The 23,665-nt window shown below is 37.8% G+C and overlaps 2 protein-coding genes across 3 annotated transcripts; both read left to right on the top strand.

Annotated features, from left to right (window-relative positions):
• Nucleotides 1-7,699: 7,699 nt before the first annotated feature.
• maea (macrophage erythroblast attacher, E3 ubiquitin ligase) lies at nt 7,700-18,400 on the top strand. Of its 2 annotated transcripts, none has more exons than XM_041990549.1 (9): nt 7,700-7,804; nt 10,558-10,740; nt 13,562-13,765; nt 14,021-14,143; nt 15,223-15,299; nt 15,401-15,509; nt 16,063-16,196; nt 16,392-16,587; nt 16,703-18,400. In XM_041990549.1, the coding sequence occupies exons 1-9, from the start codon at nt 7,736-7,738 to the stop codon at nt 16,796-16,798; spliced, it is 1,191 nt and encodes a 396-aa protein (XP_041846483.1). In that variant the 5' UTR covers nt 7,700-7,735; the 3' UTR covers nt 16,799-18,400. The 2 variants fall into 2 exon arrangements, with proteins under 2 accessions (XP_041846483.1, XP_041846484.1); XM_041990550.1 differs by lacking the exon at nt 7,700-7,804 and adding an exon at nt 8,812-8,833.
• A 1,278-nt stretch (nt 18,401-19,678) lies between these two features.
• LOC121643512 (heterogeneous nuclear ribonucleoprotein A0-like) lies at nt 19,679-22,984 on the top strand. The gene is made up of 3 exons (XM_041990966.1): nt 19,679-20,836; nt 22,234-22,335; nt 22,882-22,984. Exon 1 carries the CDS (start codon nt 19,751-19,753, stop codon nt 20,654-20,656), a length of 906 nt encoding a protein of 301 aa, XP_041846900.1. The 5' UTR covers nt 19,679-19,750; the 3' UTR covers nt 20,657-20,836; nt 22,234-22,335; nt 22,882-22,984.
• The last annotated feature ends 681 nt before the right edge of the window (nt 22,985-23,665 follow it).

Here is a 23,665-nt window from a genome sequence, read left to right as displayed (position 1 = left end):
TGGATGATGTGTGGACATTAATCATAAAACCCCCGAATGTTCAAAGCCCCAGGGACCCCCTGTGGTCTATGAGGACGCCCTTGGGGGGTCCTGGACCCCATGTTGGGAACCACTGATGTAAAGGGTATGAAACCAACTTTCAGGCTTGAACTAGAGATTTTGAAAGGACATTGCTTTAGCTTTTAGGCTTTAAAAGTGCATTTTTCAAATGTTCATTTGCCTCCATTAAACAAACTTTTAAATGAATTCAAACTTACTGATTGTTACTTTATAATAGCTTTCTTTCATCTGATTATCTAGTCATGTTATTGTACCCATCTAAATGATTCCTTAATTAGTTAATGATTTTACGTTTCAGCGCTTAAACAGCAAATACTATGTTTTTGCTTTCATTTCAAAGTTCATATTATTTTTTCTTGTCAAATTCACAAAAATACGTACAGTTTTATATAGAACATCAACAAAGAACTGTTAACACTGACAAACAGGAAAATCTACTATCTTACTAAAACTTTGTCATATAATTGTGTGTGTGTGTGTTTATGTGTGTGTGTGTGTGTGCTTGAATGTGCATGCACATATCCACGCCCCCTCAACCCAACGTTAGGGCCTAACCTACTTTAACAGCAATAAGGATTACATCACATCCACACTATCAGTAAATGTCACCAGCAGCCAGTGGGCAAGTTGGTTAACTCCATAAAGAGTCGGGAGGTTAAGGAAGCTGTTGTTTCCTTACTGAAATAAAAGGTTCAGATAGCACCTCTTTTCTTTTTCTTGCCATTCCTCTAGTTGTTCTTTAGACTGAGTAACAAAAGTGACTTTTACCTTTAAAATAACTTTTCATCTCCATCACTTTTGATGTATTTGGACAATGAAGATGTAATATGTATACATATTGTTCTTTTCTATTACATTGTACTGTATGATATGCGATATGACTTGTATATTTCTTTCCCAATTTAGATTTCTATTACAGACAGTATTGTCTCACTGTGTTTTCAGTGCATCATCTGTGAAGCTACAGTGATAAAAATGAGATATACAACTTTTTGTTGTGTGTTTATTATTGATTGAGCAGATGGTTTTATGAATAGTGACTTATGTGTAGTGTATGGAGGAGTACAGACTGAACAGCTTTTACTTCAGAGCAGTTTAATCTACTCGTGGTGATCATAGCAAATTAAATCAATCTGTGAAATCACAATTCACATTCAATAAACATGTTTATGTTTTCATTCATCTTGCTCACAATCTGGAATCCATGTGCACAAATTTATGTGGTAAATTTTCCACCAGTCCTTCAAATGACGTCATGGAATAAAGAAGTTTGTTAGTGTGTGTGCAGCTGTAGAGAGTTGTTAACACCTATAGGTAATGATTCTGTTTCAAATTAAAGTGGCATTACTGAACCTTAGTAGATTTTGATAATTTGGCACCCCCAGTAAAGGCTATTTTACATCCTATCTCTTCTCTGAGCTCCGTCCAGCCAGTAAAAGTCAGTCGGATGTTGACTCTTGGTCTGTCACTCTCTTGTCCTTTTCCTCACTTCCTTTGATAATGTCCTTCTGTGTTTTCTTGCTGAATTAGCCATGGCGCACGTTCAGAGCAGCCAGTAGCTTGTGTGTGACAATATGCCATCAAGTATAATAGAGTTGTTTGATGCCCTAGTCTGGAAAAATGTTGCAAAGTGTGGTGTCTCAGCCTCGGGATGCTGCAGGTGATGACAGCTCCAGGAATGTGCATAGTGAATATCAGTGTGCCATCAAAATGAGTCAGAAACACACAGTTTTAAGGTCAGAAACTTGTGTAGTGTTGCTTTGAGATAATCGCCTGTTGAAAGAGTCGCAAACATCAACATGTCAAATCCGCTCAAATTTAACACAAACCTTGATTATTGTTCGCATTGGTTTTGTGGCCTTCAGAAAAGAGAGATCACTCTGGCTTTACAGCGAAGACAACAAATGCACAAGGTGGAAAGCAGAAACAGGCTCTTGACATTTGTTATCGTCATCTCTAGAAAACACACTTCACAATCACATGGTACTCTGGGGTAAAGAAAACCAACTTATGTGCGTAATTCCAAGAAAAGCAAACATTTTTTTTTGTTGATTTTAATGTCTACCGGTTTCCCCTATTGAATAATGTTAATATAATACAACCCATTTGAAAAGTCAGATGTGGGTTTTGGAATGGGCAGAAGTCATATTCTCATATTTTTTTCTTAAACAACACATAATAAATCAGACCATTTTGTCTTAGAGCTGAAAAGACAAAAAGTTTGGTATGGGCATGCAAAACTATGTTTGTGACCATCTATTTCATCACTTCAACTGGGTCAAAGGGTTCTTAGAGAGACTGTGCCGGATCAAAAGCCAAAGCCAGTAAGGAGATATTTAGTAGGGATCAACATAAGTTTGTATCTGGCTTGTATTCTTTCACTCACACCTTCTAGTGAACTGCACCTAACTGACAGTATTCACACTTGAGGAGTCGCTCATTTCTAAAACACAAAATATCCTGCAGAAAAGTACAGTTGATATATTTTGAGCAGTTTTGGGTGACTGTAAATTGGCTAATGACAACTTAAAAGTTAATTTGACCATGCTTTACAAATCTGAGAACAGTAACCACTATTCTCTTTATGAGAACACAACAAATATAGTTATTTTTGCTTTTCTTTTTTAAGAAAGTTTGTTACTTGAAGTCAGAACTGCAGTCAGTGGTGGTATCTACTGTGAACAAACCTTGGCCTCTCCTTTTCTCACTAACTTAATAAAGGTGGTAGGTTCTACCTCTTTTTTTCACTCCTCAACAATCCTACAAGATCATATTTGAAGCAAGAAAAAGCCACACACTAAAGCATAAATTACATTCAGATCACAATAGCTGCTTTAATAATTTGCTACAGGATTAGGAGATTTGTGAAGGGTAATACAATAAAGATTTTACTCCGTATAAACCCTGTGCTGCGTGAAGAAGCAGCAGTATTAAGGCAGATTCAATATCTTACTGTAATAACCATGATATATTAATTTTAATAAGTAATGCCTGCTCTGTATTAAGCTTGTCACACCACAAATGGATGATAATACCAAGAAACAAGCATAATATGTAAGAATTAAATACTACAATGCAAATACTAATAATACATACTAATATTAAAATTACATGCAACGCTATGATTCTTAGACTGAATTTAAACTGAGAACTTGGTGTGAAAAGTAGGTACACACTCAACTCCACTTCACTCCGACTGCCTCTGACACACACAAGAGCCAAATGTTCCATACACTGATGTTTCTGAGGAAAGAGATGGTATCCAGCACCACAGGGGATAAAAAGAGAGGTGATGGAGAAATTATTTTCAGTCCCATTTCAGTCTTTGCTGTTTAAGTCAAACCTTGAATATTACCAGCATTTCATGTGAGGGGGAATATTTACACTCTGTCCTCTGCTTATCATTTTCTGCACACATCTTCCTCTTCTTCATCACTCCTCCACTTTCATTCTTGCTCTCACTCCTCATCCACTGTCACCTCCCCTCTGCCTCCTTCTCCCCTCCCTCCTCCTTTACCTGCTGCTCTTCAGTCTTGCCGTCTTGTTTTCTGTCTTCTTTCCCTCCCGATTTCTCACTCAGTCTCATTCACACTCCATCAACCCTACCCAACCCCACCTCCCATTCCACATTCCCATATCTCTTTCCCTCTCTTTTTCCATCTCAGGGTTTCTCATCATAAATCTCCACTCCCCCATACACAACACATACACTCTTTCTGTTCTCTCTGTAGTCACTGCAGCGTGTCTAATGGCTCTGCTCCTTCTCAGCAGATCCACCACGCGGAGGCCAGACAAGCAGCAGCCCCCGACCAACCGACGGCCTTATCAAGACTGACAGCCAACTAGACCTGGAGCTATCACCAGCACACACACACAAGTAATTACAAGAATACAAGCCTGCACGCCTTCAACAATGCAAGCACAATACATGCACTCTCACATAAGCCGTTGCAGGCAAAACAAACACACTGTGGTGCACATTCAAACACAGATACACGTGATGTGAAATAATGCTGCTGCAAAAAAGCCTTTTGTGCACTCATGCACACACACACACACACACACACACACAAAAGGATGCCTGAATGTGCTCTCACACACAAACATACAGAAAACTATATATGGTGGAGGTACAGATACACCTGTCACAAAAGCAGCAAACATGCACACGCAGGCATATAAAAACTCACATGGACAACAAATAGAATTTATGGATGCTGAAAGTGAGCTGCAGAACGATGTTGATGCACTACAGAGGAGAGAGGAGATACTGCAGAAAGTAGCAATCTTATCTACTGTAGGCGGAGAGGGTTCCTGCAGGCGTGAAGAATGTAACAATCATGTGTAAAAGAGGGAGAGCAGGGAAGAAGAGAAGGGAAGGAGGAAAAATAGCTGAAACAAAAGAGAAAAGAATGGAGAACAGACATGTTTGGAAAACAAAATAAGGGTGAAGAAGTATAAGAGGAGAAGGATAAGAAGTAAAGCATGAAGAACCATTAAAAATTACAGATATGGAAAATTTACCACGTAAACAGAACATGGTTTTATTCTGGCTTTTTCTTTCCTTTGTCTCCCATTTGCCTTTTCAAGCAGTAAAAAAAGCAACAGTCCAAGGATGAGAGATGCCGGATTAGTTTCTTCCTGTTCGGTGAAAATTAGCCTAAAATGCTTATCCATGACAACGCCGAAGTAAACTGAGAGCTGTTCTAGAATCACGTGAAGTAAAAACTATCATAATGCAAAATGTTATAAATTAATCTAATCATGAGGATATCACTTCTCCAACAGTATGTGCAAAGGTAAAAACTTACAGCACTTTTAATCAACAGACCACATTCAACCTCTCAAACACACAGAAATAAGATTTATTGACTACTTTGAATGTATGTGTTGTTTAATTTCTTATCCAAAGTTTAAAAATTCCTGTTGTAGTAAGTTTTAGCAATTCTGATTCAAACATTTTAAGACAGACCATCTCGCACTGTAAACGGTTAATGACCTTATACACAGACCAGAAAACATCAGTACACTACACTAAAACTAGCCTTGAGGGAATGGGTTGACAGTTAAGCTCTGAATTAACTGAATGTGTGTGTGATTGAGAATATCTTTACAATATTACACATGTCTATTCACAAATGATTGGCTATATTATTTAAGTGTTCTTACCTGTTAAAAAAAACTTGTCTTAAAACTAATTTTTAGTTTTTGGCTTTCTACCTCAGTGAGATTTTTTTGTTTCTTTTTTATCTTTTTTCTTTTTTATTGGTCTAGTTGTGTTGGACTTCAGTTGTTCTTATGTCATGATTGTATGTGTGTGTGTGTGTGTGTGATGTTTTGATTTGTTGATTTATGTTTTTTATAGTTTCTCAAGTATTCAGTAATGTGCAGCACTTTGCTTCAGCTGTGGTTGTTGTAACTTGCTTTATAAATAAAGTTGGTATGGCATCTAATATAAGAGTTGCAAGGCTGGAACGCTGAATTTTACAGTGCAGTGATAAATTAAACTTTTGACAGAGGTCTGCTATTCATAATGACTTCTGCATTCTGAAACCCTCCTTTCTTGAGGCACAGAATTGAGGACCAATGACGTTTTTCTCAATTAACTGTAGCTAAATTCAGCAACGCAGCAAAAAAGCAGCATACATTAATGCCGTGGAGATATCAGGAACTAATAACAGTCCTCCTGTCACAGACACTGTACCAGCAGTAAATTACTGAACAAGTTGTTATACTGTAAACACATGTAGCTATTTCCCGCCTTTTTTGGCTTGGCACAGTCAGTCAGGTCAGGCCACGTTGAGAAGTACAGGAAGTACTCAACACGGTCCCTCATAAAATAACGACGCACCATACATCACTTTCTTCTCGGAGTCCACAGTTCCACTTTGTTCCAAAGCTGTAAGAGGGCGGGGCATGAGGCAGAAAATGAGCCAATTGTGAATGAGCACAGTCAATGCCAGCCAATCAGAAAGGCCTTACTCTGGACTTTGGCCAATAGCAATATGTGAACTGAAACTGGGGGAGGGTGCTGACACTCAAACAGGAAAAGAAATCTGGCGGTGTAAACTAATATATTACATGTGGATTTTTGGTTGTTAATTACCTTGCTAGTATGTAGTGTTAAACATGACTCATCATATTGGGCTTCAGTTTTCATTTAGTTTTTCTTTATGATTTAATAAAATAAAGGTTTTAAGAAAATATTAACCCCTTTTAAAAACTATTTATAAGTGTTGTTCAACATCTTCAGTTGTTTATCCTGTCTCACAAACTTTCCAAATATTTAACAGTGATATTCAGTTATCAGATTTTGCATTTGGAAAACAAAAGCATATTTTTAAATATAGTTCTCTTAGTTGTCACCTTAGTAACTAATTAAAGCTTAATTTTTTTGTCGGCTTAGCTAATTTAACCATTTCAGCACTGCTGAATATTTGGTATTTGCTGCTGAAAATCTTGTTTTATCTGTTCTGACTAGACAGAAATTCTACTGCAAGTAAATTTAACAAGTAAATCTCATTGAGGATCAAACTTACTGTTGCTTGAAATGAACTATCCAATACAGCTGTCATGAAGCAACAGAAAACACAGGCGGATTAATGGACTTTGCTGCAGTCACTGATTTATTTAATTACAGAAATATCTCAAAGTCCTTCAGTTCTTCCAAGGTAAAAAGATATATATATATATATATATATATATATATATATATATATATATATATATATATATATATATATATATATATATATATATATATATATATGTATGTATGTATAAATATATATATATAGTTAAGACTGTGTTGATTTGATTTCTATGGTACATACAACAATCAAATGACCTAGAAAATCTGAGTTATCTGTAAGCATAGAACAAGACCAAAAGAAAACAGTGATTGGTCGTCATGTTCAGGCCCTCAGGCAACACTGCATTAAGGGCTGATATAATTATGTTGTAGAAATCACTGCTTGTGCTGAGGAGCACTTCTGAGAATGCAGAAAATATATACAAGTTTTGGAGCAACATATGCTGTCATCCAGCTTTTTCAGGAAGGGTCTTGTTAATTGACAGCAAAATGATGCCAAGCCATTGGCTGTTTGTATTACAATAGCATGGCTCTGTATTATAAGAGTTCTAGCACTAATCTGGTCTGCCTTCAGTCCTAACGTTCGAAAACTGAAAATATTTGCCACATTATATGAAAATAGTTCACACTGTACAACTGCTGAAATCATATATCATATATCAAGCTAGAATGTCGAATATACTATTTCTTAATTAAATACTGTGTTCAAGTTAATCAAAAATCAACTAATTCTATGTCTAATAATACTACTCAGCGCCACAGCTGAAAGGGTTTAGGTTTGAGTTTCTGTATCATACATTTTTGTCTTCTTCTGTTCTTCCACTTTTTAGAGTTGCTTTAAACTTAACGATTTTTTGTCTTTTTGTTCACCAAAATGAATGGAATGAAATGGTAAACACAATGGCTAAAGCTTAAAACCTGTTTTGAAAATAATAGATGAATTCAATTTAAATTTGAAACAAAGCCGTCGACGCTGTCAGTCAGTACTGGCACCGTGTCACCAGATGGCGGTAGTAAGCGCTGAGGCCATTCTGAGTTGACAGAAAAAAACGATAACAACCACAAGAAAACCCCAAAACCAAGATGGCGGTGCAAGAGACAGCATCTCAGCTGTCTATGGCTCTCAAAGTCCAAGAATATCCCACCCTTAAGGTAAACAAAAAGAAGGCTGGTGGATATTGATAGTTTAATGATCGTGATGTTAGGATGCACAGTGTTTGCAATGTTATTTGTTATATGTGGATTGGTAGTTCCATGAATAGCGAGGACAGCGAACTTGACAAGGAGGCTATCGTTAGCTGAGCTAGCCTAGCTATGTAGCTAACGTTCACAGTCTACTAGATTTGTAAAGACAATGTTTAGAATTTGGATACATAAAAGTTGCGGGCGGTTTGTTAGCTGCCTTTCCTTTGGTTTGATTGGTTTGGTTTCGTAGAGTTGAGAACGTCAAAAGCCCTACAACTGTAAACTTAAGTCTTACCCTGTTGTTTTTGTCATGATGGGCTTTACAGAGAAACTGCAGCATGTCAGTTATTGATTACCTATCCAACGCTTCATTAATTTAAACGTTTCTTGTCAGTGATTGTCACTAATTAGTGTTAACGGATCTAACAGCTAATCCACTTTGTTTCGGGGTTTTTTTTAAGCTTGAGAACCTTTCTATTAAATTGTGGTATGAACTGTATTGTGAGTAACATCACAGTCGAAGCCTGAAACAACATGGTTGCTCTTCCCTTCTGGAGCCAGGCAGGGCGTCAAAGAAATGACATGCAGACGTGATTGGCCTGCTAACGTTAGCTCGGTTTGCTGTGGTTAAACTAGTGTTGGCCATCTTTGTATCCTCAAAACTCTACAAGCCTACCCGATCCGTAAGGTCGAGATTGTGAATTCTAGCTGTAAGGAAGATCTATCGCTGGAAATCGCCGGACCTAAATAGTCCGTATCCCGACGGAGGAGCAGCCCTGTGAGTTAGCGCAGTGTCATCAGACTGCTGTTGCCTCTGTGCACTTCAAAATGGCCAGTGAGAGCAATCACAGCCTGCTGCCGCACACACGCACTGTTCCTCCATTCCACATAACGTTACTGCGACACCACTGCTAAAAGACGAGCTCCAACAACCCGTGCTGCTTAATGTTATACCGTATCGGTCAGGAAGACAGCGTCGTCGTTTTAAACAGGGTTGTGAGTACCCATGCATTGACAGCTTTGGTGTTGTATCTAATGGCGTAATGTTGCCGTGATTAATGTAAAGAGGTGCTTCGTGTAGCTGGCTGCGTTCAGATATGTCCGTGTTGAAATGCATGGTTGTATTCTGGGGATCTTTCTGCTGCAGTGAAATGATGGGCACCATTTTAAGACATGGCTGATGGTTATAATTGGTATCAAATGGGAGTCTACATCTGTATGAGACTGTGGTGGTTACATGTTGAGCAGAATAATGATCTGTCTGGGATGTCTGACACAGTGAGAAATGAGGTTTTCCAACAAAATGCAGCATATTGTGAATGCTGTGACTTTGTGGATGTCAGAATGCCAGATCAGTGCATCCTTAAAGAAAAAAGTAATAGTAATTATACATTTACATACAAAAAGGCTTAGGCTTTGTGTAATGGCTAATAATCTGTTTTGCTCATTAGGTTTTTTTTCAGGTATTAACCTGCACAGTGACCCTTTACTGTCTGGCATTGTTATATTGCTTTTATAAAATTTTCAGACTTGCTATAAATTACCTGAGCATGCATTTACTGCTGTTATTCTAATTATTAATGAGTAATGAAAACTGTTTGGAGAGGGCCTCTATGTCTCTTTAATTGAAAAACATCTTAAAATCATAGAAGACAGAAATCATGGTTATACAATGTCAGCCTGGTTCATCACTCAGCTGTCTCTTAAAATGAGGTCAGTTATATTATACAGTATGCAGCAGCCAGTAATATATTAAATAATAATATTTAACTTGTTTTTTAATGGCTTCTGCTATAATAGATTTGATGTAGTTAGATTGTAACTACATTTATTGCACATGCCATCTATACATTTGTTGGCATCTTATCATAGGTTATCTATATGTTTGAACGTCTCTTTTAATAGGGTCCTCGAGGTTAAAAAGCTTAGAATTTGATTCAAGTCATTGTTTTTTTATTGTATGCATGCTGTGTAATATGGGCCAAAGATTATATAATTACCGTTTTTAAAGACAGAATGATAGTACATGGTGCCTTTTTAACAAATGTTTATCGTTAGTATCCTTGTTATGCATTTATTACTATACATAATAGTAATAAATGTTTGAATTCTTGTTATTGTCAGCCATTAATCTCTGCTTCTCTCTTGTTTTCTGTGTACCAGTGCAATGCATTTTAATGCAGCTTAATTCCAAACTAATTTGTTTTCATTTACATGATTTACTGTTTCTGTTAACAGACAGAACAGAAAAAGTCTACTACAATGATTTTAATAACCCCAGCTTCATCTAAAAAAAATTACCACAAACAGCTGCTAATCTTTGTGTTTAGTTATATTCGGTGCATCAGATAAAGTTAGTTTACATGCACAGATCAATGCCATCGAAGGAGCTGAATGTGCTGCTGCCTCTGACTGAGCCTGGCGGACAGAAAGATGTTTAAAGACAATCAAGTCATTCAACTTGGAGGGTTGCTCTAGTTACACTTGCAGTTTCAGTAGTTTGTCGAAAAATTGCTTTAATTATTTGTATTATCCGTAGCAAAGAGTAACCAGATGCATAAATTGTTCATCACACATTCCTAATCTTAACAAATTTAGTCCTTTATCAGTGTAAACTAGGCTCCACATGATTGAGTTGTTATGGTAGTTTGTACAGAGTTGCATTCATGTCCTTTCTGTCTGTTACAGTGGTTCATGCTGTATGAAAATTTTCATTGCAGGTGCCATATGAGACTCTGAACAAGCGTTTCAGAGCAGCTCAGAAGAACATTGACCGGGAGACAAGTCACGTCACCATGGTAGTTGCAGAGCTGGAGAAGACGCTGAGCAGCTTCCCAGTGGTCGATTCAGTGGTGTCGCTGCTGGACGGAGTGGTGGAGAAACTCAGCGCCCTCAAGAGGAAGGTGAGGCCAGCACATGGACAAACAGCCCATTCAAGATGTCAGACAACTTCCTTTCTGTTTTGTGCAAGACTGACATTTAAAACTAAGATCGTATGAGTAAATGTATGTTGTTTGACCCTGGCACAGTGGCCCCCAACCTATTTTCCCTTAGGATCCCCTTCGTGCAATTACCAACAAGCTGTGGACCCCCTGCCCACTCCGTGTTGAAATTATGCTTGGTTTTTGCTTTCATTAGCTGTCTTCTCACCATAAATGATGCATTTTGGCTGAGTCCTTTGATAAAACCAAAGTTAAGGTAATTGCCTACATATATCCTTACTTTTTTTTCCCTCAAAATAAGGACATCATCTGCACTGTGGCATTTCCTAGACATGTCTTATTAATAAAATTGTGCAAAGTTAGTTTTCTTGGGCTCCAAAAACACTGGTTTCATGACTGAAACACCCAAATGATAAAAAAAAATTAAGCAAGTACACCTCAACTAGTCTCTCTGTTGACACGGTCTTAATTTAAATCACTCTGGCTCCAAACAGTCAAAGCCTCTGGGACCCCGCTGTGCATCCCAGGTTGGGATGTTCCCTAGCAGATTCAAGACCCAAGTTATGTTCCTTTTGTCTCTCTGTGGCTGCTTGTTTTGTGCTTCAGTAAAACTGCTCACAAAATCAATTCTTTGTCAAGGTCATATTTTAGTATTTCTGTCTTCAGAGGATCCCTTTTGCACAAAATGGCAAATACAGAGATGATACAAGGCATCAGAAAGCTACGAATGCTGTGAAATGCAGCCTTTCCAGCTGTGTTTCAGGTGGTTTATGACTGTTTTTGTTTTTTTAAACCTGGCCTGATAGCATTTCATCCCACTGAACAGCTGTTCTGAGAGCAAAGACTTGCACTTTATTATTATATAAATGGAAAAATTTCTGATCAGACCTTGAGTTTCTGAAAAAGTCTAACTGCTATTGCCCCTTGTCTTTCTACACCTTTTCCACTACAAGAACGTACTCACCTGTGTTTGAATTAGTAGAGTCCCGGTCTCTAATGTAACTCCTCTTTTTTTTTTACCCAGTTTACACCCCCTTGAAAGTAGTGCCAAGTAATGTGAGGGAAAGGGATAGCTGACCTTCTATGTAACACCTCCTGTGTTGTATGCGAAGGGAGGTGATTGGGCTATCTTAACATTTGGTTGCTCATGTTGCACCTAGACTTTCATCCATCAAGTCTGTTTCATTGTTGACACACGTATGTATTTAAATCTAAAAAAACTCCAAAGAGACATTCTGTGTGAAGCTACATTAATGTCATAGTTAAGATTTATGTGCTTGGCGGCTCTTTTTAATAATGCATATTAAGCCACAGTTTTAAACCTGCTGAACCTTTGGAGGAGATTTCATAATGACTTTATTGCAATTATTTCAGCTGGTGCTGTCATCATCTTGCATAATTGCTTAAAAAAACAGTCTCCTGCTTAATGCAGAAAAAAAGAACAAAAATGTTCTATTTTAATTACCCTCATTGTTTTATTTTTTTCAGTCACTGTTTGCTCATCATTTGGAAGTTCTTATTTTCTTCTGCTGTGCTCTAATGGCTCCAGCTGTTTATCTCAATATTTAATGACTTAATATTTAACCAACAGTCTGTTTTTTTTTTTAGCATTTGTTTGCACTAAAATGATAAAATTTACTTTAAAAATTAAAAGCCACAGCAGTAGTATTATTGCCAAAGTGAAAAATGAGAGCCCAGTATTTACAGCTGCTAGTAGCATGAATAAAAAGCCTAATTTAAAAGGCAATCACAATCATATTTTGGTGATTAACTGTCACTTAACATGCCATGAATGTTTCAGCCCTTCATACATCATCAAAGATCTCACTTCAGCTGTGGCTTAAAAGGTTATTCATTCTGAACAGAAGCGCCTCACTGTGACTTCTTTATTATGGTAAAACCAGGACCATGGTGGGTTGTTTGCCCAATGAGCTCTCTCTCTCTCTCTCTCTCTCTCTCTCTCTCTCTCTCTCTCTCTCTCTCTCTCTCTCTCTCTCTCTATATATATATATATATATATATATATATATATATATATATATATACCTATATAAAATTTGTTTATATTAAGAGAATTGAAGTCACTTCCATAATTAGGGGTGTAGGTGTTTTCCCTCTTGTAATTATGTAGTCTAAAGCAGTAAGGATTGAAATCTGCATGTCTGAACATAGGGGACTAAACCAGAAAGTCATATGTAAAAAAAAAAAAAAAAAAGTGCTTTATAAATAACATTTTATTTGGTTTGATTTGATCAATGAAGTCACAGTGAATGGCTATATCTTCTTCCCAATGTCCTCCCAGCTGAGAAAAACAGAGATCCTTTCAGTTGTGTTCACTCAAACAATACAAGCACTTAAAATTAAATTGCATCGGGGTCTTTATCTTTCCTCCTTTTTAGGACACACTGCTGTAATTTGCAGATGCAAAAGTGAAAAGATAAGAACTTCTCACAGGAAGGAGATAGCTCTGATTTCATGATGTCTCTAGAAGGTCAGACTGATCTGCAGAAGCTAAAAGGAGATGATGAGTTTATTTCATTTTGTTAAGAAAATATAGGAAGTAAACATGGCATTATATAGCAGCATGTTGTCTCCACTTCATGCAGTTTTGGTTTTAGATAAATAAATACAAAGTTTTCTCCGTGACGACGTTCCACAGAAAGTTGCTGTTCATCAAGGATTTGAATTTCAAACTTGTAGCTGTACCTGCTCTGATTTGGTTTAAACTTGTTTTACATGGTACACATTTAGCTTTTTCCAACTTCTACTTGTATTCCTAAAGGCTGCAGAGTCAATTCAAGCAGAAGATGAGAGCGCCAAGCTGTGTAAACGGCGCATCGAGCACTTAAAGGAGCACAGTAGTGACCAGCTGGCTTCGGTCAACCTATGGAAGAAGAAACGCATGGACCGCATGATGGTGGAGCATCTGCTGCGCTGTGGCTACTACAACACAGCTGTCAAGCTGGCCAGACAGAGTGGCATTGAGGTGATTGTTTCTGTGTGAATGTTCTGTCTTTAAGTTAAGCCAAGTATTTAGGAAATGAGGGAAGGAAAGAAGTGCATAGTGTACATACAGCATAGATTTATGTACGTTGTGTTGTTGTCATGTGAGTTGTTGCTGAAATGATCAAATTGTGGTTACTTTAGATGCTTCTTTAACCTTATGCTTCATGCATTTCTCAAATTTAGTGATTTTATTCTGATTCCTTATTTTTCTGCATCACTTCTGTTGTATTCTTAGGATCTGGTGAACATTGAGATGTTCCTCACAGCGAAGGAGGTGGAGGAGTCTCTAGAGAGGCAGGAGACAGCCACTTGCTTGGCCTGGTGCCATGACAATAAGTCCCGCCTCCGCAAGATGAAGGTTAGTTCAAATATGAGTTCGAGTAATTGAACCCATTCTGACTTTAGGTGCCTTTAAAAAAAAAAAAAAAAAAAAAAAAAAAAAAGTCTAAAACCTACTTTTTTCTAACAGGCTTGTAAAACCTGAATGTTTAATTACAAGTGTGACAGCATTTTCACAGCCCACTAAAAACTTTATTTCTGAGCCTGAAGAAACTGTAAATGTGAAATAAAACTGTTTAATAAGTTAAATAAAAATAAGTTATTATAAGCATTTATTCTCATTCCATGTTTTGTGTTACATGAAATGATAAGTGGCTTAAAAAGAACTAGCAAAGTAACCTTTGCTAGACCTGAAAAAAAAAAAATCTGACAAAAATATTCTTATGTGGAATTTTATCTGAAACTATCAGGAAAAATCTAATACCATTTTTTGTTATTAAATTATAATTCTATGTTTTTTATTAATTTTATTTAGTAATTTTATGCATTTATTTTTTCTGTTTATCCATCCATCCTTAAATTATATTTATATTAGATTAGATTAGATTATTCAACGAGTGAAGCCAAGACACAATAATCTTATAGGTTGTGTTTCTTTGATCGTTAGTCTTGTATTTTGAGGGGAAAGAGAACATTCGTTTTTATATCATGCTTTCAACTCTGCAGTAAATGGGCTGGAGTCTTTTTTTTAGTCTTTATGGACTACCAAACCCCTTTAACTACAAAGCCCCAATTACTGAGGCAAATAGACTTACACACTGCTGACACAAGGAGAGTGGACACAAGGGAGGGAGGGGGGTAATTTGGGGTTCATTATTGTGTGCAGAAACACTTTGACCCATGCCCTGGAGGAACAGCAGGAGACTGAACGATTGACCCTGTGGTTAGTGAGCAGACTGCTCTACCTCATGAGCCACAGCCAATAAGATATATATTTTTTAACTTCAAAAGACAGTTCAAAGCCCAACTGTGCTGCAAGATTTGCATGAAATTGATCGATTTTCTGTCTCTCCTCTGGGTCACGGAAAGAAAGCGTTCAACCACAGTTCAGTTTCGTAGTGTCAGCCTAACAGCAGCTTTTGTGTTTTTCTTTGGCAGAGTTGTCTGGAGTTTAGTCTGAGAATCCAGGAGTTCATTGAGCTCATCAGACAAAACAAGCGCATGGACGCAGTCCGGTACTTGACAAGAACAACTACAACACTACAGTCAAGCAGGATGTTGCAGTTTCATATTTTCAGACTGTCACTAAGTTTGTGGGTCTCTTTGTTTACAACAGACATGCAAGGAAGCACTTCAGCCAAGCAGAAGGTGGACAGTTGGATGAGGTTCGGCAGGTGATGGGCATGCTGGCCTTCCCATCAGATACGCACATTTCCCCATATAAGGTAGTTTATTTAGCTAAGCCTTCTTGCACAAATCTGGACTGAATTATTCCACAGAGTTTGTAAATTCATCAACACATAGCTTCTGATTTGTGAAAATCTTATTCTGTATGTGAAAATGCAAATAGGTTTCATTTTATGAGGTTTTTTTTGGCATCCAGAGCTGATTAGACCAGGTCCTGCTGAAGAACTGCAAGACTGAAGATAGTCAAATCTGGACTGAATTGTTCTACAGAGCATATGAATCATTAACAGTTTGTGAAACCTATGTTCGGTTTATGAAATAGCAAATAAGGCTTGTTTTATAACTTTTTCTTTTAATTAATTTTCTTTTTGCATCAGATGAGGTTGTGTTTAAGATTTTTGGATACAGATTGAGTCCTATAGCCACCTACTGACATTTCTTGGTATTACTGTTTTAAATAACTTAAATCTCTAGTCAAGTTGCTATAAAACAAGTTTCTTTTTTGCCAAATGGCCAAACCTAACTGTTAATGTGGTCAGTTTACAACAACTTTAATCTTACTTTTGTTTCATGTTCTTTCTGTTCCATCAGGATCTTTTAGATCCAGCCCGCTGGAAGATGCTCATCCAGCAGTTCCGATATGACAACTACAGACTGCACCAGCTAGGAAACAACTCAGTCTTCACCATCACCCTACAGGCTGGTCTCTCAGCCATCAAGACACCGTATCCTTTCTTCAACTGTTTAGCTCCTGCTATCCACACAATTTTTACCTAAAATGTCCAAGATCTAATGAAATGAATTACTTTGAAGACATATTTTGCTCTCTTGGAGTGTGAAGTGATTTGTTTTTTTCATTCCAATATCATACAAGGAGAAAATTTGTTAACTATAAATGTGATCCTTGACACCCTCTTCAGCCAATGCTACAAGGAGGATGGTACCTCCAAAAACCCAGACTGCCCCGTGTGCAGTAAATCTCTTAATAAACTGGCTCAGCCGCTACCTATGGCCCATTGCGCCAATTCCAGACTAGTCTGTAAGATCTCTGGGGAGGTCATGAATGAAAACAACCCTCCCATGATGCTGCCTAATGGATATGTCTACGGCTACAATGTGAGTACACGTTGAGATGTACGGGCATAAAGAAAAGTCTATTTTTTTTGTCAATATTAGAAGTGCAGTATGGATTTAAAAACAAATGTTTCCTCTGTTTATTTTCCTCCTACAGTCTCTTCTGTCCATTCGTCAAGATGACAAAGTAGTGTGTCCCAGAACCAAAGAAGTTTTTGACTTCTCTCAGGCGGAGAAGGTCTACATCATGTGATCCCTCAGAGGGTCCTTCTTAGTGTTAACAAGATCAAATATGGCCCGTCGTCCTTCCTCCTGTGACCAGGCCAACTTAGAGCCACCAGTGGAGCTGTGATCCAGTGCCCCCCTACAAACCTGAAAAGCCCTCAACACCCCCACCCACCCACCCATTCTGCTAGCTGATCAAATTCACCCTCCTTCCCATGTTTATCCCACAGAAACTGGGCTCTTCCTATTTCAGACTCTGTTGTAGATGTGGCTAGAAGTTGTTTGATCAGATCCATTGAAGCACATGGACTATCAACATTTTCAGTACGTTAAAGGCCTTCACTCTGATAAGTAGTCTAGACAAAAGACCAATGGGGTGAAATACTGCTAGATAGATGTTTGATTTTATTACAATAAATAAAAAATCTTGAGGTTACTTTGACTTTTCTTTTTACAAGTGGTTATCTTTTGTTACTTAAATACTGTGTCAGAAACATGTTCTCACTGTATTAACCAGACCAACACATGGAGTTTGGGCCTTTTGCAAAACAAACATGGCTGACTGGTCTCATCTCATTGTGTGTTGCATGCTGTTGACATCATCTATCCTTACAATCTATTTTTAGGAGGTTGTTGGAGAATTGTTGTGACATGGCTCTTTTAAACTGCATAATTTTCTTCATTTTGTCCCCATTTTATGGAAATGGGAGTCTGATTTTGGCTGCAGTAGTGTCCTCTTCAAATGTAAATACTTAGAATTGATCATTCTTATGTGTAAATTAGGAAGTTTTTGGGACAACTAATGGTAACAAAAAAAAAAAAAAAGAAATCCAAAAAATGCTTTGTATACTGGGCAGGTTTTTCTTGGGTTTTTATAAACCTGCCATAACTTGTAGTATTCTCAGATAAATGGGTTATTTGGTGCAATTCATAATTTCTGGGAAAGCTCAGGTTTTACAATTGGTGATATTGATTACTGAGTAGTTTACAATATGAAATTAACTCAAGTCTAAAAATGACAACCATCTTTAATGTGTTTTTTTTTCCACCCATATCAATAAACCATCTATATTTGAGCACTACCTTACTTTCATTTGAGTTAATACTATCATTTCAAAGTGAGATCCAGGGTCATTTTTAATAAATTTTTCTGCAGTTTTCCAGTTTTATTTATTAGCTTGTGGCTCCAATACTATAGGGTTTATGTAGCATTTAAGTACATAGTTTTTTTTTTAATCAGCATTACATGTAGTTCTATGCAGAAGCCTTTTATTTGAGGCAAAGTTACTGGCCAACAGTGCCGGCTAAACTATTTCGGGTCATTTAGAGCAAGAATTAGTCTCATTCTTTGACGTGGACACACTTCAGTATCAAATGCATAATTCTTATATTTCACACACATAAAGCAGCCCCTCAAAACTAAAATGTAGATTTAATTGCAGTTTAACTAAATCAGTTTGCAGTAATTTCTTCCACCTGTTTTTATCAATATATCAAAAGCCTTTCATTTGTGTCCATCAATCATTTGGAAGTGTATCTGTGAAGACAGATGTGTGTTTGTGTTGGTAGAATAGAAATGGGGATTGTTTGATGAGCAATATGCCTCATAAAGATTTCAGTGAAACTTTGATTCTAGTGTTTCTTTATTTGCAGTTTCTGCTCTGGTCACATGGGTCTATAAAAGTTGGCATTACCATAAGCTCAGGTAGGTGTGATGTGTGAAACAAGTTGTAATTCTGGTTACATGGAAACTTTTTTCCAAGAGCTGTCATTTGCCTGAAACTAAATTAAGATCCTCTGAGGAGGCTGGCGTTCTCGTTGGAAGAATTTTAGATGTTGTGTTAGTGTTAGATAAAAGAACCGGCAGCATAGTTGAGAGAATTTATATTTCTTTCCACAAAAGACCTGCTTAATTCTTGATTTTATAACATAAAATGGTTGTGTCAAAAACCTTTAAAATAGTATGAAATCTGGACACATTAAAGTCGGTGAACTGCTGTACACTTTCTTTTAGGCCAAAAATGTCGCATTCATTTTAAATTAAATTTACCTGGTTACATACGCATTGGAAATTTTCTATTCTACAGTCATTTAGCAGACGCTTTTATCCAAAGCGACTTACATTTGAGAGGAAGAACAACACAAGCATGAATTCAAACAAGATGGGACGTCATAATTAAGTGATAGTCAGACCGCTTTTGAGTCCAGTTGGACCCAGGTGCTGTCATGTAGTGCTAGTGCAGTGCATATAATTGTTTTGTTTTTTTGTTTTTTTTAATACAGGATCACGATTTCATCACACAATATCAACTAGGTCATAAGTGCATGATTTCATCACATAATATCAACTTGGGCATAAGTGCATGATTTCATCACACAATATCATCTTGGGCATAAGTGCACACAGCTTCTTCAGTACTTGGTTGAGCCAAAAAGCTGGACAAATCTTTCTGACTCATTTAGTTAAGCTAAATTTTTAAGGGAAACTAAGACTATGTGGTTTGTGTTAGTCAAAAAAATGAAATAATCCTCCATTTGTTTTTGGCATGTATTAAATTGAAATCGGTTTAATCAGACATGCCAAGTTTTATTTAAAGAAAAATTAAATATTGATATTTCCGTTTTTTATGTATACAGTTCATGGCTCGGCTACTAATACAAATGACATTATTCAACAAATAAATATTTGGTTAAGTTACAGAAATCATAACTATAAACTGCATTAGCCATTTAACTGTAAAACTACATAAGCTTAGAACCAAAAAGGAAAAATGTCTCAAAAAGCCCATTTCTATTTTTCACAGTCTACGCACTTTAACGCGCATGGACTTGTGCACCGGAACAAGGCGCCGCCAAACGTTATGCTAGTCTGACGTCACGAGTCCCGTATAAATACAACTGCGTTCTTCCTCCGCCGCCATCTTGAGATAGGAGCATTGTCGAATACAGATAACCATCCTAAGCTCGCCATTTTTTGAAAATGAGTGACCAGCTTTGCAAACTTTTCGTCGGTGGATTGAACGTGGACACCGACGACGATGGCCTACGCAAACATTTTGAGCAGTACGGCACGCTCACCGACTGCGTCGTTGTGGTGAACAAGCAGCTGCAGCGATCTCGCTGTTTTGGCTTTGTGACCTACTCCTCACCGGAGGAGGCTGACGCAGCCATGGCTGCTAGGCCGCACACCGTCGACGGCAACGCGGTCGAGGTAAAGCGAGCAGTGGCTAGAGAAGACGCCAACAAGCCAGAGGCTCTTGCTAAGGTTAAGAAAATCTTCGTTGGTGGCTTAAAAGACGACATCGAAGAAGATCATCTTTCCAATTACTTTTCTCAGTACGGCCAAGTCGAGAAGGCCGAAGTCATCTCCGAAAAGGAGACTGGAAAGAAAAGGGGGTTCGGCTTTGTGTACTTCACTGACCACGATGCAGCTGACAAGGCCGTTGTAGTCAAGTTTCACACTGTTAATGGACACAAAGTTGAGGTGAAGAAAGCTCTAACCAAGCAAGAGATGCAGGCAGCCAGCAGAGGCGGAATGTCGCAGAGAGGAAGACCAGTTAGAGGCATGAGGGGAAATCAAAATGGCTACGGCGGCAGGGATTATGGCGGAAACTACAACTACGGAAATGGCGGAGGCTACAATTGTGGTGGCTACGGAGGATACGGCGGGCCCTATGGGGGTGGATATGGTGATCAGGGAAGTGGCTATGGTGGCGGCAATGGTTATAACGACTTTGGCAGCAGCTACGGCCAGCATTCTTCTGGTTATGGTCCCATGAAAGGGCCATTTGGTGGCCAGAGGAGCGCCGCTCCATACTCCAGAGGCGGTGGCGGCGGTGGCTACCCCAGGGGGGGCTACGGTGGCGGCGGCGGTGGCGGCTACTAAATGATCCAGCACAAAAGCAAACAACCACCCCCATTCCCTGCCACAAGGTACCCCTCCCCAGCCAGGATTTGGACGCAAAAAACTCAGTCAGTAATGGGGCGTCAGCCGTGAAACCCAACCATGGCAGAGATACGGACAGAGACCCCCTAATCATAACGAAGACCTCAAAAGCTCTAACAGGTAGGAAGGTCACTTCCCAGAACACCTGATAATACCAAGCAGCAGTGGTTGCCGTTCATCTAGGACACACAAAAAAATGAAGATTTACATTTACAGTGATCCCTTTTTTATGTACCCACGCCACCAGCGTGCAGTTATCGTTTAGAGTTGAAATCTTTTTTTATTTGCGCTCATTCGTTGTTTATGAAAAGTTTCGATGTAGGATTGTTGCTGAAGTTTTGATTATTTTAATATTTGAAATTTTAAGCAGTTGGATTAGATTTTTGTTTTCTGAAGCCAATTTAGTGTGACTTTTCAATGTACGAGGATCAGACAGCATGTTATCTGTTTTCCATAGATATGTTATATTATCAAATTGTATACTTACTTTGGTCATTCAGCCAAGGCAAAACATGATGCCGCAGATCTAGATTCCTTGTTTTCTTTCCCATACTGTACTTAAACTCCTCACATCTAGTTATAGCCTCAGTCTAAATATTGTTCAATTTCCATTACATGTAGCAATACCTAATGTATATTGTATACTTTCTTGTCTGGAGAACAAAACATTGTTAAAACGCTTTGGTATGCTTATGTATGTTCATTTTAAATAAAACATTACACCACTTAGCTTAGTTATCTTACTTATTTAACCAGGCTTCCTCAAGTTTATCCACAGGTTTATAAGACATCATCTTGTTGATCTTTAGTTACATGGCATCAGAGTTTATTCCCATACACTCAGGTGGGTGAAATGGTTTGTCTACCCACAGCCAATGCATGTAGGCTTTGTAGGGTGTGACCTTGTTTTTTTTTTTTATTTTTATTTATTTATTTTTTTTTTATTTTGTGGTTTTTAGATATTGCTCTTGACTCATTTTCTTTTTTCTTTAACATTTCTGAATACAATTATTTGTCGACATGAGGGCTCTGATATTTATCTTTGATTATTCCTATATTTAGGTGTTCTTACTCGTATTCCAGTAGGCTATCCCAGCCAAAATAGCCGTAGCAGTTTGTTTGTAGGCTACATCAGGACCCTGTTGATTACCTGGGGTCGATTGTGATAGGAGTCTGAAATATCTCTTTAGGATATCCACATCCAGCCAACTAGGTATGTAAATCAACCTGTCTTCACTCTGTGTTGGTCAACAATGTATGGAATAACTTTTAGATGGTGCACAAGTGTGCCATTGTTTATTCTTATCAGCTCAATGCGTCTCTTTATATAGCTAATCTTTCATATTAAAAAAGGGGGTGGGTCTTGCTTAATTTGGTCTCTAATGAGCTGTAACTGGGTGGAAGGGGGCACACTGTTCCACAATTAAAAGAAATGACGGAACAAATAGACTGGTATCTCCTAGAATAATCCATATGTCCATGGTTTCTCATTCTTGTTTTTCTCCCATCTTCTCCAGGTTGCTTTGGTAACCTGGACACGAGGACATCACCCTGATAATGATGGGGTGTGTCACCATGCAGACAAAGGACTGGAGATTGGTTGTCACTCTCCCCTTCAGGTGAAGTTTTCAGTGGTTTTAAAGAAGTTTTATTTTTGGTTTCTACAAAATTTTGCAGTTGTTGCAGACTTATCGTTCATCACCCGCTTTGAACTCTAATGCAGATTGTAGACATGCAGAGTACCATACAACATGAATTTGTTTTTAATATTTTATGTGACAACAGGAAATGAACTGCAAACAAAAAAAAAAAAAAAAAAAAAAACTTGAGGGTGCCAGTTCATCTCATGTAAAAAAAAATTTTGATTTGCCTTTAGAAGCCAATACATTAAGGTCTTTACCTTTTAACAGTTGAGAAAATTTGGGTTTTAAAAGCAAAGCCTTTTTAAGGGTTACATATTTTTGATGAATTGAGCCAAAAACTTTTAATTAGTAGAAATTGCAAGTCCAACCCTTTATCAGCTACTTCAAGACAGGAGGAAAAATACTTAAAATTTGAGGTGCTGTAAACCTGTTGGGCTCAGTTTTACTTGCGTTATGTGATCAAACTGCTGTTAGTGACCCTTTGTTTGTAAATCTTACTTTTTGTTTTCTTGCTTTCTGTAGGTTAATGGTGCTTTGGCGGATTACAGATCACCCATAATGAAAAGAAACATCTAATGATGACAGTGCTTGTTATGATTGCAAATAAATCTATATATTTTTCATACAAAAGACTGGTGATGTTTTTACACTGGGGGGTAGTCTGCTTTACTTCCATGAAGGAGCCCATCACAGAAGTTTTACTGGTTTTAAAAGGTTTGCAAAGAGAGGGTTGAGGCCAAGGATGTAAAGATGAAGATTTCACCCAAATCCTACAACCTATGAAAATGTGGTTGTAGCTCATGTTCAGCTAAGAATATTTATCAAGTCTGTAAACTTAAATTACATTGTTCCTAATTTCAGTACTCTAGTTACTCTGGGCCAGTTTGAATATGCACAATGAAATCTGAATTTTATGGGTTAATATTGAACACTTAAATGATGCACATTTGAAATGTCACAGTACAAATTAAGTCTTGGGCAATTTCTTGAATTGGCTGCTTTTCATGTCAAAATGCACCCACCCCTAACTGAAATAATTATTTTAACTGGGGTGGTAAATCTGGAATTTTAAAGTGAGCCAGTATGGACAAAGTTCAGTTTGCAGTACAATGTGCTCAAAGCTTGAACGTCAGGAATTAATAATGGTATTTCAAGTGGAAGGTATATAAAATAAGTTTTTTCCTTTAAGGACTTTGTCATCTGCAACATGTTGCCTTTGGACAAACTCTAAGGTCTTTACTGAGAATTATTTTACCTTGGGCATGAAGTGCATCAGGGATGTAGCGACTGAAAGATGAAACTTGAT

Source organism: Melanotaenia boesemani, chromosome 7 (genome assembly GCF_017639745.1).
Source record: "Melanotaenia boesemani isolate fMelBoe1 chromosome 7, fMelBoe1.pri, whole genome shotgun sequence".
Classification (NCBI taxonomy): Eukaryota; Metazoa; Chordata; class Actinopteri; order Atheriniformes; family Melanotaeniidae; genus Melanotaenia; species Melanotaenia boesemani.
The sequence above is the reverse complement of the archived record's forward strand: the minus strand, read 5'-3'. Positions and strand labels throughout refer to the sequence as shown.

What these genes read in the sequence shown, in the direction of transcription:
- LOC121643512 (XM_041990966.1), top strand. Translation starts at nt 19,751, where the DNA reads ATGAGTGACCAGCTTTGCAAACTTTTCGTCGGTGGATTGAACGTGGAC.
- maea (XM_041990549.1), top strand. Translation starts at nt 7,736, where the DNA reads ATGGCGGTGCAAGAGACAGCATCTCAGCTGTCTATGGCTCTCAAAGTC. An exon ending in TCAGCGCCCTCAAGAGGAAG is followed by an intron (nt 10,741 to 13,561) that starts GTGAGGCCAGCA and finishes GTATTCCTAAAG; the next exon opens with GCTGCAGAGTCAATTCAAGC. An exon ending in GATATGTCTACGGCTACAAT is followed by an intron (nt 16,588 to 16,702) that starts GTGAGTACACGT and finishes TTCCTCCTACAG; the next exon opens with TCTCTTCTGTCCATTCGTCA.